At 34.1% G+C, this 17,152-nt stretch overlaps 1 protein-coding gene across 2 annotated transcripts in view; it reads left to right on the top strand.

Annotated features, from left to right (window-relative positions):
* Positions 1 to 17,152, top strand: part of ERBB4 (erb-b2 receptor tyrosine kinase 4) — a 1,084,887-nt gene that overhangs the window by 817,175 nt on the left and 250,560 nt on the right. For both annotated transcript variants that reach the window (XM_057304520.1, XM_057304522.1), the window contains exons 13-14: positions 6,421 to 6,553; positions 12,141 to 12,234. In XM_057304520.1, coding sequence (XP_057160503.1) covers positions 6,421 to 6,553; positions 12,141 to 12,234 — 227 coding nt within the window. The remainder of the gene's footprint in view (positions 1 to 6,420; positions 6,554 to 12,140; positions 12,235 to 17,152) is intronic.

The raw sequence follows: 17,152 nt of genomic DNA, 5'->3' as shown, positions 1-17,152 counted from the left end.
GAGAATAGGCAGGACCACATTTAAACCACTACTCTGACGCCTGTGGCCTGGGGCAGCTTAGCTTCTCTGAGCCTCTGCCCATCTGTAAAATTAAGAATTATTTCTACTTTGCATGATGATTTTTAGGATTAGGATCCATATATGAACACAGAATACCAAAAAAAGAAAAAAAAGAAAGAAAAAAGGGAGGAAGAAAGAGAGCTACAAACCAATGTCTCTCTCAAGAATATAGAAGCAAAAATCCTTAACAAAAAGTATAGCAAATAGTATTCAACAATACAATAATATATAAAATTAATTATATAACCAAACAGGGTTTATTCCAGGGATACAAGGCTGATTCAAAATAGAAAATCAACAGTGTAATATACCATATTAATAAGGTAAAGAAGAAAAATCATATGATCACATTAATGAATACAGAAGTATATTTGAAAAATTATTAAGAGAAATTATTTTGGATCTAGGGCTAGACAAAGATAATTTAAAATTGCCACCAAAAGCATTATATATACAAGGAAAAATTGATAAATTGGATTTTAAATTTAAGGACAATTGATCTGAAAAAGATATTATTGGGAGGATGAAAGTACAAGCTACAGAATGAGAGAAACAATTTTCAAATCAGATAGAGAGAGAGAGAGAAGTTAGATGATAGGTAGCTAGATAGAATATATAAAGAACTCTCAAAATTCAATAGTAAAAATATCTAATTAAAATGGGCAAAGACACAAAGACACATTTCACTGAAGAAGGTAAACATATAGCAAATAAGTATATTAAAAGATGCCAATATTGGGTGCCTGAGTGGTTCAGTCAGTTTAGCTCAGGTCATGATCTCAAGGTCATGAAATAGAGCCCTATATCAGGTTCCGTGCTTAGAGTCTGCTTGAGATTCTCTGCCTTTGCCCCCTGACTTTTCCTCTCTCTCTAAAAAAAAAAAAAAAGTCTTTAAATTTTTTTTTAAAAACAGATGTCAATATTATTATCCATTTTATGGAAATTAAAATTAATCCACAATGAGATATCACTGTACACCTATCAGAATGGCTAGAATTAATATAGTGACAAAACCAAATGCTAGAGAAGATATGGAAAAATGAGATAATTCATATACTCCTGGTGAAAATGTAAAATGGCTCAACCACTCTAGAAAACAGTTTAGCACTTTCTCAAAAACAGCAATTATTAACTAAAATGCCCCTATCATATGACTCATCAATTATACCCCTGTGCATTTATTTCAGACAAATGAAAAGGTATATTTACACAAAAACTTGTAAACAAATTTTGTAGAGCTTTATAGTGTAACATTAGGGATTCTTGTGTGATGGAAATCTTCTATAACTTGACTGTATCAATGTCAATATCCTGTTTGTGTTATTGAACTATAGTTCTGCAAGACCTTACTATTAGGGGATATTGAATAAAGGGAACATGGATCTCTCTGTATTATTACTTACATGAATTTATTGTTATCTAAAAATAAAAACACAAGACAACAGATTTTCAGGGTAGATGAAGCAGCATTATATGGGAAAAGATGCCATCTAGGATTTCATAGCTAGAGAAGGGAAGTCAATACCTAACTTCAAAATTTCAAAGGATAGCCTGACTTTCTTGTTAGGGGTTAATACAGCTGGTGACTTAAGTTGAAGCTAGTGCTCATTGATCATTCTGAAAATCGAAGGACCCTTAGAATTACGCTAAATCTACTCTGTGTCCTCTAAATGGAACAAGAAAGCCTGGATGACAGCACATCAGTTTACAACATGGTTTACTGACCATGCTGAGACCTACTACTCAGAAAGAAAGATCCCTTTGAAAATATTACTGCTCATTGACAATTCACCTGGTCACCCAAGAGTTTTGATGGAGGTATATGAGATTATTGTTGTTTTTATGCTTTCTAATACAACATCCATTCTGCAGCCCATAGATCAAAAAACCCATTTTGATTCTTATTATTTAAGAAATACATTTCAAAAGGCTACAGTTGCCATACACAGTGATTCCTCTGATGGATGTGGGAAAAATACACTGAAAACCTTCTGGAAATGATTCACTATCCTAGATGCCACGAAGAACATTTGTGATTCATGGGAAAAGGTCAAAATACGAACATTAAAGGAGTTTAGAAGTTGATTCCAACTTAAATGTATGATTTTAAAGGGTTCAAGACTTCAGTGGAGGAAGGAATTACAGATGTGGTAGAAATAGTAAGAGAACTAGAATTAGAAAAAATACATGGAAGCAAATGAAAGTGAAAACATGACAGTTCAGAACCTTTAGGATGCAGCAAAGGTGGTTCTAAGAAGGAAATATATAGCAATACAAGCCTTCCTTGAGAAGCAAGAAAAGACTCAAATATACAACCTAACCTTCCACCTATAGAAGCTGGAAAAAGGAACAATTGGGGAAAATCTGAGAGCTTTTCCCCTAAGGTCAGGAACACGACAAAGATGTTCATTCCCACCACTGTTGTTCAACATGTTATTGGAAGTCTTAGACTCAGCAATCAGATGACAAAAAGAAATAAAAGGCATCCAAATTGGCAGAGAAGGCAAACTTTCACTCTTTTCAGACGATGTGATACTCTATGTAGAAAACCTAAAAGACTCCATCAAAAAATTGCTAGAACTGATACAGGAATTCAGCAAAGTCACAGGACATAAAATCAAATCACAGAAGTCAGTTGCATTTCTATACACTAACAATGAGGCGGAATAAAAGAGAAATTAAGGAATCGACCCTATTGAAAATTGCACCAAAAATCATAAGATACATGGGAATAAACCTAACAAAGAGGTAAAGGATCTGCACTCAGAAAACTATAGAATGCTCATGAAAAAAAAAATTGAGGAAGACACAAAGAAATGGAAAAATGTTCCATGCTCATGAATTGGAAGAACAAATATTTTTGGAATGTCTGTGCTACCCAAAGCAATCTACACATTCAGTGCAATCCCTATCAAGAAATTTTCACAGAGCTGGAACAAACAATCCTATAATTTACGTGGAACAAGAAAAGACCCCAAATACCCAAAGAAATGTTGAAAAAGAAAACCAAAGCTAGAGGCATCACAATTTCAGACTTCAAGCTGTATTACAAAGCTATAATCATCAAGTCAGTATGGTACTAGCACAAAGCAGACTAACATAGATCAATAGAACAGAATAAAGAACCCAGAAATGGACCCTCAACTCTACGGTCAAGTAATCTTCAACAAAGCAGGAAAGAATATCCAATGGAAAAAAGATAGTCTCTTCAGCAAATGGTGTTGGGAAAATTGGACAGCCACATGCAGCACTTTCCTATACCATACAGAAAAATAAACTGAAAATGGATGAAAGACCTAAATATGAGATAGGAATCCATCAAAATCCTGGAGGAAAATGCAGGTACCAACCTCTTTGACCTCGGCTGCAGCAACTTCTTGCTAGACACACCTCCAAAAGCAAGACAAAGTTAGTGTTTTTAACAAATGGTGCTGGAAATATTGGATATCTATATGCAAAAAAATGCATAGATCTTTATATACCTCTTATGATAGTGAATTTTATGTGTCAACTTGACTGGGTCATGGGTGTCCAGATATTTGGTTAAACATTATTTCTGAGTGTATCTGTGAGGGTGTTTCTGGATGAGATTAGCATTTGAATTTGTAGACTGACTGAAACAAAATAGATAGGCATCATCCAATCCACTGGAGGCCTGGATAGAAGAAGGGAAAATTCACTCTCTCTGTCTGACTTTTGAGCTAGGACATTGGTTATCTCCTTCCCTTAGAATGGGACTTATACTATCTGTACTCACTGTTCTCAGGTCTTTGGACTGAGACTGAAACTATGCTTTCCTGGGTCTCAGGCTTGAAGAGGGCAAATGGTGGGAATTTTCAGCCTTTTTAACTATGTGATCTGGTTCCTTACAAGAAATTATATGTATCCTGTTTATTTTGTTTCTCTGGAGAGCCTCAACTAATACAGTACCATACAGTACCATTTTGGAAATGCAGAGCAAAACTACAATGAGATATCACTATATACCTAATAGGACAGATAAAATTAAACTAACTGACCATATCAAGTATTGGCAAAAATGCGGGGGAACTTCAATTCTTGAGTTGAGTTCATTGCTATTGGGAATACAAACAATTTGACCATTTCTTGAAAAATTAATCCTATACCTACTATATCCATTTTACTCCTAGGTGTTTACTGAAGGGAAATGAAAATATATGCCTATAGAAAGACTTGTGCATGGATGTTTATAGTAGTTTTTTGTTGTTGTTGTTTGTTTGTTTGTTTGTTTATTTATTTATTTATTTAGAGAGAGTGTGTGGGAGCAGGGTGGGGAGGGGGAGAGGGAGAGGAAGTGAGAGAATCTTAAACAGGCTCCACACTCAGCAAAGCCTGATGCTGTGTTCCATCTTACAACCTTGAGATCATGACCTGAGTTGAAATCAAGAGTTGGACACTTAACTGACTGAGACACCCAGATGCCTTTATCATAGCTTAATTTTAGTAGCACAAAATGGAAAACAGTCTAAATGTGTAGCATTTAGGTGAATGGTTTAAATGATGTTGTGTATCCATACAATTGAATGTATTTAGTAATAAAAATGAATGAATATTGATATACACAGCAACACAGAAAAATCTCAAAATAATTGTTCAGAGTGAAAGAAACTATATAAAGAGAGTGTACATACTGTATGTTTTATATAACAAGAGAGTACATACTGTATGTTTCTATTTATATGAAATTTAAAGAAGTGCAAGCTAATGTATATTGAGTAGCAGCACACCCGTGGTTGTCTGAGAGGGATGGGGCAGGAGGAAGGGATTACATAAGGTCATAAGAACTCTTTTGGAATTAATAGATACAATCATTACTTTAATTGTGTATATGGTTCATGATTGCGTGCATACATCAAAACAGCTAATTTATAGTATGATCATTGTATTATATATCATGTATACCTCAATAAAGCTGCTAAACACACACACACACACACACACACACACACACACACACACAGTTTCTCTCTTAAACTATGTTGGAAGAGATTATTCAATTAAGCTGTTATCAAGTAGAAAGACTTGTTAGTAGGTCTAACTCTGCCTTGAGAAAAAATTTTCCACGGTTTAGCATAGGGGCCTCCTTAAGGCTGCAGGATATAAGAGGAAGAATACATGATTTGGACGATTTTTTTCACTGTTTTAAAACTAGTTAGCATCACCAATGCTGGCATTTCCTTTCTCAAGCCTATGTCAGAGAAGGTAACTCACAGATATTTTCCCCTGCTTATATTACACTCCCATATCCAGTGCTATCCCAACCATCTCACAAATGCTCTTGTCATGACAACTTATATCCCATAATAATTAAAGTTGGTAACTAATGGGAAGAAAAGGATGTTTTTGATGTGTTTTTTAAAAAAATCTTCTTGGAAATTCTTAATATTTTATGAAAACCACATACAGTTGTGTTTCAGACAACTCAAATCACTTTTCAGACACTCAGAATAACATTTGAAGTCTTTATAGGCCCTTCTTATTCAAGATCTAGTATTCCTTTACTAAAATCATGTTATCCCATATAAGTAATAATATTCTGAATAAATGTTACTCAATATAAAGGGAAACAGAGATGGTGAACTCAAGTGGCAATTTTGAAACAGTCCCAAAATTCTTTGGCAACCCTCTCATCAACAGATCATATAGAGACAAGGCTAAAGATCATTGTTATTACTTTCATCTCTATACGTCCTCATCAGTGACCACTACAATTTGTTTCAGATATTTGCAAAACCTTGTCCTTATATGTGCCAATTTGACTAAATATCGAGGCAAGCAGAGGCCTGTAAAACACTTGTATTTTATTTCCATTTCTCTCCCCCCTCTTACCTTCCAGATAGTCTTCTTTTTCTTTCTCTTTCTAAATTTTGTTTCGTTTTAAGACAAGTATTATTTGTTCTATTTCTTCATGAAGCTCTCGTATGGATTTGAAGTTAAAATTTTTGGTGTCTCAGTGGAGCAAAGGGTTGGATTGAGAAAGGCGTGGTTTGCTCCTAGCCTTAATGGGCACGTTAATTTCTATCACACTTCCTCCCTAGAATTTTGATGTAGACAATTGACATTTATTCATTCTTATGAAAAATGTTGTGGTTCTACACACACACAGTGATGGAGCTCTGCAAAATGGAAGAAGTTGACAGTGGTTTGGGCCACAGTGACTGAGGAGGCAGACAGAGTTATCTGCCACAGATCCCTTTCTAGCCAACTTATTCAGAAATAGTGTCATTTGGGAAGATTCACATTAAAATGGTTAAGTTTTCTTTTGGTTTGTTTTTTAATGGTTAAGTTTTAACACAGCCTTCTGTTTTATTTCACCCTTGAATTTGGTGTGCTTTCCAGCTGCTGAAGGAATGGTGTGCAACCATCTGTGTTCAAACGATGGCTGTTGGGGACCTGGCCCCGACCAGTGCCTGTCCTGCCGTCGTTTCAGCAGAGGAAGGAGCTGCATCGAGTCTTGTAACCTCTATGATGGGTAAGGCATCTTACAATGTCACCTGTACCTCATAAGCTTTGAGGCACTGATTGGTTCAGATTTTTAAATGATAAGAAAATGGTAAAATTGCAGAATGTGGGTGTTGGCCAAGGTCTTTAGGGGAAGCTCTTGTTGCATAAAGGAGACAACAAAACATAGAAGGGTTGTTTTAAGGGGAAAGAATTTTATTTGAAATAAGACAAATCCAAATATATATTGACTACTATGCAAATTTTAAAAAGTATACTGAAATAGATCATTCTTTTTTTTTTTTAAAGATTTTATTTATTTATTTGACAGAGATAGAGACAGCCAGCGAGAGAGGAAACACAAGCAGGGGGAGTGGGAGAGGAAGAAGCAGGCTCACAGTGGAGGAGCCTGACGTGGGGCTCGATCCCATAACGCCAGGATCACGCCCTGAGCCAAAGGCAGACGCTTAACTGCTGTGCCACCCAGGCGCCCCAAAATAGATCATTCTTAATAAATTGTAACAGTTTATACCAAAGCAAAATTGAAAAATATATTCTTATTTTCCTTATGAAGGAGATTGTTACAAGTAATCTTTCCTCTCAAATGTCCCAATAATATTTTTTCACATATTTCCTATTAATTTTCATCTAAAATTACTTCATAACTTTTGAATTTTTTCCCATCCAAGTTTTGTCTCTATTTGATTATGTATTAAAAACAAATGATATACATTTCTATGTCTCTGACAACTGCTTGGGCCTATAGAAAAATTGTCTTTGTAGTTTCTAGTTGAAAGGGTTTTTGATAATGTTCTGCCACTTTCTAAAGATAACCTAAGCAGTATTTTAAATGAAGAATTTTAAAATCCTTCTGGTACTATAATAATCACATTGCCAACAATAAAACCTAGTATATATCTTGTTGCATGGCATTTCATATACTCATAAAATCAGTTTATCATAACATACCATTTCATGCATCACAGTTGTCCTTCATTAGTGTGATAACACATTTTTAGTACTGTTCCTGAGTCAAATTTTCTTATATTGCTCGCTGAAAGGATTTTCAACAGTTCTGTGAAAGTGTAGTTTTGAAGTTCTTTATTTCATTTCTTCTTTTACCTCATGAATTGTCCCATTTTATTTTTTATAGGTTCAAATTTTTGTTGTTTTAATATACTACATGTCTTTTATGGTATAATATTTTGTTATTTAAATGACTTCTAAGTGGCTAATATACAACGAATATACTTGTTGTGAAATCAAACCATGAATTCCAGTTTCATCAATATGATTATAGAATTGTCCCATTTTAAACAACTGTTTTCATGATCTGAGATAACATTGAACTTTTGCATTTTATATCAGAAAGATAGAAATCTATGGATCATAATAATATTAATATGTCTCTTCTTTGAAAGATGACCAAAACGAATTCCTCTCATAAAATTTAGAAAAAAAATTAAAATTAGACATTTAAGTATGAAACAGCTTAAAATAAGAATTTAATTGTTTTTCAGGAAAATTCCAGCTTATAATTGTGTAAGGTATGATCAACTCATAAATTTGATAATAGATAGCAAATTATGTGTTGCTTTTCTCATTAAATTGTATCATGCTAAATCTCATTATTATAAATGAATGATATGTTCTGTACATAAAATACTTCAGATCAAAATATGGTTATTTGTTGTAAAGCCATTGATGCCATTAAAATGTAACTAAAAGACTTTAATTCCATTTAGTGAATGTTACCATAAGTTTATTGTATATATATGTGCAGTTCTTTTTTTTATAATGTCCAGTTAGCCAACATATAGCACATCATTAGTTTTTGATGTAGTGTTCAGTGACTCATTATTTGCGTATAATGCCCAGTGCTCAGCACAACATGTGCCCTCCTTAATATATGCAGTTCTAAAGAGGGATTGGGCTTGAGAAACCATCTTCTCTAACAGCAGCATCTTTTTTCTTTTTTTTTTAAAGATTTTATTTATTTATTCGACAGAGATAGAGACAGCCAGCGAGAGAGGGAACACAAGCAGGGGGAGTGGGAGAGGAAGAAGCAGGCTCATAGCAGAGGAGCCTGATGTGGGGCTCGATCCCACAACGCCGGGATCACGCCCTGAGCCGAAGGCAGACGCTTAACCGCTGTGCCACCCAGGTGCCCCTCTAACAGCAGCATCTTATAAACAGTGAAAACTGGTACAATTAAGTGTTGGCCAGTGTCATTATGCTGTAGAAGAATCAAGCCAACACTAGAATTCAGGGCATCTGATTTCCATCCTGTTACTTTTCCAGATGGCATTATTTTTCCTTAATATTTCAGTTTTCACTTTGTCAGAAATGTGAAATGGATAAATATGTGGATGCATATACAATCCTCTGCCTCACATCTGCAAAATAATAAAAGCAAAGCAAAGGAAAAATACCTGTTTTCTAAATAAACAACACTCATTACCAGACTGTTTTTGAAAGTTTAACGTTTTCTAAGTCATTAAATCAAATGTATTAAAGAAATATTAAGTATTTAATGTATTTTGCAATAGCAATAGAGCTCTAGGAAATCATATACAAGGGTTAGTTTGAAATATAAAACTGAAAGTACCTTGTAAAAGTCTCATGTAATTCTGGCCTATGCAATGATAGATTTTTCCACCTCCAATCTTGTGGTACTGACTGACTAATTTCTTCCAACATTGCCCAGCAGTTAAAACAGCCTTTGAGGAATAAGGAATTCAAATCCTAACTTCATCATTTCCTCATTTTCAGTCTTGGATAAATAACCTAATTGCTCTAAACTTAGTTTTCTTATATGGAAAATGGGAATAATAATGGTGTCAACTTCATAGGATAATTATGGTTATTAAATAGAAAATGCATAATAAAGTCTTGTTAGAATTTTTAATACTAAGATGATTACCATTTTCTTTTTATGTCTATTAATCTAAGCTGATTAGATGGTTAGGTAGAACAGTCACCTTAAAAATGCAGAAAACAAATACAAATAAGACATTTACCAAAATCAGGGCACCTACATTTTATATAATTTTTATATGAGAAGATATCCTTAAAAGAGGACTTTTTGAAGGGGAAAAAACAATCAGTTATTTAGCATTCAAATCCAGGTCACAGAAGCCACGGTATTTAGCAACTCTTAACTACAGTGCACAAGCATTTAGAATGAAAGAGAAAACTCATTGCTATGCAATCTTAAAACTGTCTTATTTGGCAACATGGTCAAAAGCTTCCAAAACGTTAAGAACAACATGGAAACATTACAAAGAGTGCCAGTCTAAGCTCTTTGTAGGCATTTTTATATTTCATAATCACAACCTCTCATTGAAACACAATTTTTCCCTTTTACAAAGGATATTTACAAAATGAAGTCTAGAGATGCTAAGGGATTTAGAGATGCTTAGACATGTAAGGCCCAGAAGTATTAGTGTTGGTGTTGGGAACAATGGCCAAATTTGGGAAGGACTTGACTCCAAAGCTTTTGCTCTGGATCACAGGATTGGCTAAGGTAACACACCCAGCAAGACTGCGGGAAATGTAGGAGTAGTAAAAAAAGGAACGAAAACCTCAGTCTGCAAAACTCAGCTCAACAGACAGTGATTTGTAAGGTCAGATTCAATGAAAGGGGATCTCTGGCAAAGTCATAGTATAATCAATAGGAAACAGGGAAGAAAAAGCAATGATGGGGAGAGTGACAATGAAGAACAGAAGTAAAAAAAAATTATAAGAAGGATGAGTTCTGAGAGCGGAAAGGAAGGGAGCCCAAAGCCATACAAATAGAAGTCTAGTCTATAGAAGAAAAGGCAGCTAGGTTGTATTTCCATGACTTTTTATGACACATTCACTTTCTTCCTCGACTTTGTGTGTGGGGAATGGGTTTTCAAGAAGAGGAAAATTTTCGTACCACAAAAATTATGACTTTCATTCAGTAACATAACCCTGTGGCAACCCAAGAAACTATACTCAAAAAAAAAAAAAAAAAAAAGGAATTTGCTGATGATTGCAGGTTTTGCTGTAACTGTTTTATAATTTCATTATACAGATGATATTTTGGTTCTCTTCACAATTGACCTACCATCCCCTCTTCCCCCATACCAGGTCATTTTGACCTTTTTATTCTGAGGATTTACTCTGTCAAGTTCTGTATATAATTCATGTTGATAAAACATGCAAAAGAAAATCTGTTTCTATGTAATTGAGTTTTTAAACTCAAGAAATTTTGTAAGAAGCTTAATCCATGGCAAGCCAACACCTCTCTTTAAAAATGCAAAATCCATGTAACTAAATATGTGCTTTGATACCTGACTAAACCATCAATTTATGCTATTTATTTTGAAAACCCAAACTTAATTATCTTGCCTTAAAGTATGTGTAATTTTAATTTAACCAACATAAAAATACCCCATTTTTTGGATTTCTATCGTTTTTAAGGCTTTATAATAACCAAATGGGATAATTCACTATGAAAATAAGTGAACACTTCACTCTAGGGAAAAATAAATTTAAATTTTTCACCTAATTAATCCATAATTGCCATATTGGCAATACTTTTAGTTTGGAATGATAGCTCATGATATGTGGACACAAAATAATACAGAAGCTATAAATATTTAGTCAAGTTTTGTTAATGACTTATAGCTGACATTCTAAATTGTCTTTACCCATTGCCTCATCCTCTCATACGTTACTAGGAATGGGGTATTTAAACATGTTGTACGTGAATGGTACCCAATTATTGAAATGAAAATTTTATGGAAGATATTGATTAGAAAACTTACTATTGAAAACATTTAATATTCAGATAGCCACAAAATGTAAGGTTGTGGGAAGGGATAACCATTATCTAAGATTTCAACTAGAAAGTTTTAGAATGTTACCATTTAACTGTTTTTTTTATTTTACACCATATAGAATTACTTCAAAAAGATCTTAAACTGAAAAAGATGTTGTGATATTAAATCAATAATCTAAGAATATAGAATCTTCCATAAAAAGATATTTCTCTAATTCTCTAAGGCAGTTATTTTAAAAGAAGAAAAGAAATCAAAGCATTTTTTGAAGTTTCACCAAAAATAAATTGAAGAGTCTTGGGATTCGAAGGACAGGGATGGGGAATATCATGTAACTTAGCAACAAGAAAAATACAATAGTTCTTTCAGAGTTTAAAAAATAAAGCTCAGCCAAGAGTAAAATTTTATATAGAGACAAACAGGCACAGCTTTACTTTAAAAAAGGTAAAAATGATTCTGTTGTGTCATCAGAAGAGTCATACTTTTTTTTCTTTTCTTTCTTTCTTTTTTTTCTTTTTTCTTTTTTTTTTGAGACTGCTAGAATATCTCTCACAAGAGAGAGTTTTCCTGAATGAGTCTATCGTTGAACCCAGTGGAGGGCAAGGAGAGCCATCTGGCTGCAGTTTATCTTTTCTCCTAATGGAGAACTTATTCCTTAATGTACAGGGAAATGATTCTGATGCTCCTGGCACATAGAGAAACAGACTCTAGAATTTACTCTGCCAATAGGACTTTTAGCAGATGTTACTTCATTTGTTAACTTGACAGCTTGTTCGCTTATACCACCTCATGCCGCTGATGTTTTCACAGTGAATTTCGAGAGTTTGAGAATGGCTCCATCTGTGTGGAGTGTGACCCCCAGTGTGAGAAGATGGAAGATGGCATCCTCACCTGCCATGGACCGGTAAGCTTGAAGACATCTGTGGTTGTGTTGGCTTATTTAGCTTCATGTGTGAATGTTTGTTATGTCATTGCTTTATCATTTATTCATTCATTCAGCAGGTGTTTGTAGCATGCTAGGGGGAATCATGCTTGATATTCCTCCCTCAAGAGGCTTACAGTTTAGTCATAGAGGTGAAATATTTACAAATTCAATTTCTTAAGTATTTATATCCTAGATAATGTATTTAAAAAGTGGATATGGATATGCCCTTGAAAATTGCAGTGTTGAAAATAAAAGAGGGCTATATAAGTAATTAGATTGAACCAAAATAATTGATAAAATAAAAATATGTATCAATTGTTACAGGAACACAAATGAGAGATAAATTAATCTGTCTTTGGGATAGAAAGTAGGGCATCAAGGAAGTCTGTAGAGAAGTGATGTTTAAGCTAGCAATGCTTTGAAGAAGAATCTGGAAAGAAGAAACATGCAAAGATATGCAAATATAAAAATTCATGGTGCATCTGATGTAAACTATAACACATGCATATTTGTGTTTAATTATTTAACTATTATGGCATTGTGAAAGACATTGTGAAACACAGAAGGGAGAAGGCAAACACTTATAAACTAAAACCTAAAAGAGGACTACCACAAGTATGAGTAAGCTTGGATAATCAGACCTCTGAGAAAAAGAAGTGGTGTGATTTGGCCTGAAGAACCAAAGTCTAAAAGACAATTTAATATGTAAATGATCTTCAAGTAAGTATGTAAAGGGCATATTTGGCTATTTTCTGTCCCCACAAAGGAATTAATGGAAAATACAATTAATATGTAGCGTGAGAAATGTGGATGCTGGAAAGAATGACATGAAAAACAGGGAAGTAAAATTCTGAAATGGACTGTGTTAAAGCAAGTCAAGTCATCTATATAAGACATCTTTAAACATTAACATATTTAGGTACCAAAAGTCAAAGACTAGAAAACAATATATCTTTCAGAGAGACTGAGACTTTGAAAATGTGTAATTACAATAACAAGGCAGACTGCAAAACCAGTCCTGTGCTTTTTCTATTCCTCATGCTGCCTCCTATGCTATAAATGATGCTGGTAAATAACTAATTTATTAATTTATTTTACTTTGTATGTTTTCACAGTGTATTTGTTCATTCTTTTGCTACTCAAAAGATTGAGACAGTTTATAAATTACACATTAAAAACCCTAAAGTTAATGTTTTTTTTTTCAATTTTAAAAATTATTTTCTAACTAAGAAAGAGTGAAAACAGGTATTTAATGAACACATTTTGATTTTTTAATGACAGCATTCTTGGGCCAGCAGTCTACTTTGAATTATCACCCAGGGTTAACATTGTCAATTAATATGTCTAGAGATTAGGAAAGGCAATAAGTCAGAAGTAGGAAAGGTTTAGTAAACCCGAATCACTCATTTGTGGAAGATCAGAACACAGAATCAAGAAAACCTGTTTGATCACTAGATCACTAAACCTTGAAATGCTAAGCAGGTAAGAACACAATTTTAGATTATGGTGTCTGAGAAACTGGCAGGACCGATCTCAAACTGCTTTCACTAGAAGGTTGCTTGCTCTCAGCTTTTACAATTTATATTAGGATTTTGCCTGTATCTGGGTTCACATATTGATTATCACAACTAGAGACAGAAGTACTTTTGTGTGCCATATAACAGGCATCTATCATTTGAGATACCCAAGAAGTTCTGGAAACTTCTCCGTGAGGCTGACATTGCAATGAGACAGAGGAAAAGTCATAAAGTTGGTTGGAATTCCCACACCTGGTCTTGCGATTTATTCTGTTGGAATCACACTTTCTTGAGCTGTCCATATTTCCCTAATAATAATTGATACACATGTATCTTTGTCAAACACTGTTACATCTGAAGCATCATATCACTTTTTCCATTTAAAATATAAAGAAACTGAACCTATAATAACTAGAAAGTTACGCCAAAAGTCAACAATCTATACGATGTGGAGCTGGGACTCAACTATAGAAGTGACTCCAAATTTTATACTCTATTCATTTCACTTCCCCTCCCCCCCAAACCCCATAGGCAACAATTCTGCAAATAATAACATGTTTTCTGGGAATATAACAGCTACATGTAAAATGGGATGATATTATACTATTTAAATGTGACAGAAATCCAGGATAATCTTGAGAGGACTAGCTTTGAAATAAAGTAAGCCCCTGATTTTATATCCTTGTGTGTCTGTACTTGGTCTTTTTATTTTATTATTTTATTTTATTTTTATTTTACAACTTTATCCTCTCTTACTTTCTCTACTCTTGTGTGTTTCTATCGAGAAAGATAAGGAAGGGCATGTGAGAAGAAAAGGAAGTAAGGGAAATTAGAATTTTAGGTGATCAAAATATAAGCCGAAGAGGCAGCATGCAAAAGAAGAGATCGAGGAAGAGAATAATAGAAGCTGAAATAGTGGTTAAAGTCAAGTTAACAACAAAGGTTGTGCTGCCATAACAAATAACCCCCATATTACAGTAGTTTATAGGAACATGTTTAAATTTTTTCATGTAAAATGCACTGCAGATCAGCCCTCCTCCCTGTGCTGGTCTATGTTCCGAGATGCTTTACCTTTATAGCGTCCCCACATCTGCATAGGATCCCTGCATCATGGCAGCAGGGAGAGAGAAGGCTGGAGACTTTAGCCCTGGCAGTCTCCTAAACTGCTTCTACTTAATTTCATTGTCTAAAACAAGACATACCTTGCTTTTGGTGGGAGGAGAATTTCAGTCTTCCATGTGGCCAGAAGTGGAAGAGAACTGGATACTGGTGAATAGTAGCATTGTCTCCCACAGGAGTTACCAGAGAAAATCATCAATTGTCACTGAGGAAATAAAAATGTAATATTTCTATCACAATGTAGCTTATCCTTTAGCTTTCTGGGTATACAATTGAGTCCAAGGGTAGCTTAAAATCAGAGATAAGGAACAATATTGCCTTCACCTCTGTTTTTTATCATTGCATTTATCAGTTCATTCACTGAACTTAGGTTCTTAAAATCTTTGGGAATATAATGATAGAAGAGTAAGCATTAGACACACGTATTTCTTTAAATCTTTTTGTTATGGAAATGAGTTGGAGAATCGGTACATTTCATTTCTTTTGAGATTTGTCAGGATGTTTTTTAGTTATGTCAACTTAGAACAGTAGGTTTTGTATCATGATAATACAGTCAATTAGGAAAGAGATGCTTAAAAACAAGGAAACATACAAAAAATCTTTTTGAAGTATACTTAAACATTAAATATGATTTTAATTTTAGTTTCATAATATTTTGTGTCTTCTGATTTTACCTGGATATTATTTTACATCAGAAGAATTTTGTAGAGGGGCGCCTGGGTGGCGCAGTCGTTAAGTGTCTGCCTTCGGCTCAGGGCGTGATCCCAGTGTTCTGGGATCCAGCCCCACATCAGGCTCCTCCGCTGGGAGCCTGCTTCTTCCTCTCCCACTCCCCCTGCCTGTGTTCCCTCTCTCGCTGGCTGTCTCTATCTCTGTCAGATAAATAAATTTAAAAAAAAATCTTTAAAAAAATTTTGTAGAAAAATAATTCCCAATTTCTAATTTTGAGTGTAACTGCCTAATTTACTCATAGTTAGTTTTTATTCTTGTGTTCTGCAAGAAGACGTCAGCATGTCTCTTGTCTTGTACAATAAGTCATGCCACTGAGCATACTTGCACAGTAAATGATTTTGTATAATAGATGGCATTACGTGCCTAAGTACCCATGAGCAGGTGTTAAAATTGGAAGCATGTGAAGTATTCTTTTTTGGTAGGAAATAAGAAGTTGCCAATAGCAAACTCTTCAGGTTGAATGGGGATTAGGTTTCATAGGATAATTTTCTTTTAGCTCTAAGCCTCACATCAAAATAGTGAAATAGACAGGTACTTGATTGAACCTCACCAGTCCCAGAATTTCCTGAAATCTCCTCCTAATTTTTTTCTTTATGCCACTCTTCTTCATTAGCAACCTCAATCTTTAAATTTTAAAATATTGTATTTATTGATTGCCTGATGTCTTATATCACCAACTTACAATGTCTTACTGCTTTTGGATTAACATTTGTAGATTAACATTTGTAGAGAGAAGTAATGCACTCTAGTGATGGATGCTCCCTGCCTAATGCATGGCTCTGCCTAATGTTTGCTTGTTGTTGACTCCCAAATTCACAATTTATAATTATAGACCAAATAAAGTTAATTATCTCCCTCTATACTTACTATATCTCATTTATCTAAATTGTGTTTAATGTGAACTGTCATAATTGTTGAACAATGTGGACATACAGCTTTTGGGGAGAAATAGGTCAGGGAAAGAAGTTCCAGAAAGTAGTCGAAGAAAAGAGGAACCTAAGACAATATGACAATATTAAATGACATTTAAACATATTTGTATATTATTATTGTTTATTAACATTCTACATATTAGAAAATGATTGTATATTATAAACATAAATATACAAAGTGAGTTATTTCTATTTAAATTTATTATGCTCATATTTTTATCATCTTTATTATTGGATAAGTTTCTCCATATAATTTTATTTGGCATGCATCTACTTTATTATTGTGGGCTTTTGATATTTCTTCACCAGAATGTGTCTTTATTGTGCTGTCAGTATTGAACTGTGATTTACTAAAATTCCTATTAATAGACATGTGAGTTTTAGCATTATCACAAGCTGATTTGAGATGGAGAGTAATCTAGAAATTAAATTTGATTTGCCTAAACTGACCAATTCCTAATAATTCAACCATAGTAAATTTTAAAATTTGTTGTTCAAGTAATCATAGACAACCAAAGGAGAGTTTACATCTCACTTTTACATTGAAAAGCTGCAATAGTGGCATCCCCATTTGTAGTTTTGAAAATGCTCTCCAAT

This window comes from Ursus arctos, unplaced genomic scaffold (assembly GCF_023065955.2).
Source record: "Ursus arctos isolate Adak ecotype North America unplaced genomic scaffold, UrsArc2.0 scaffold_1, whole genome shotgun sequence".
Classification (NCBI taxonomy): Eukaryota; Metazoa; Chordata; class Mammalia; order Carnivora; family Ursidae; genus Ursus; species Ursus arctos.
Note: the sequence above shows the minus strand (reverse complement) of the source record. Positions and strands in the feature narration are given on the sequence as shown.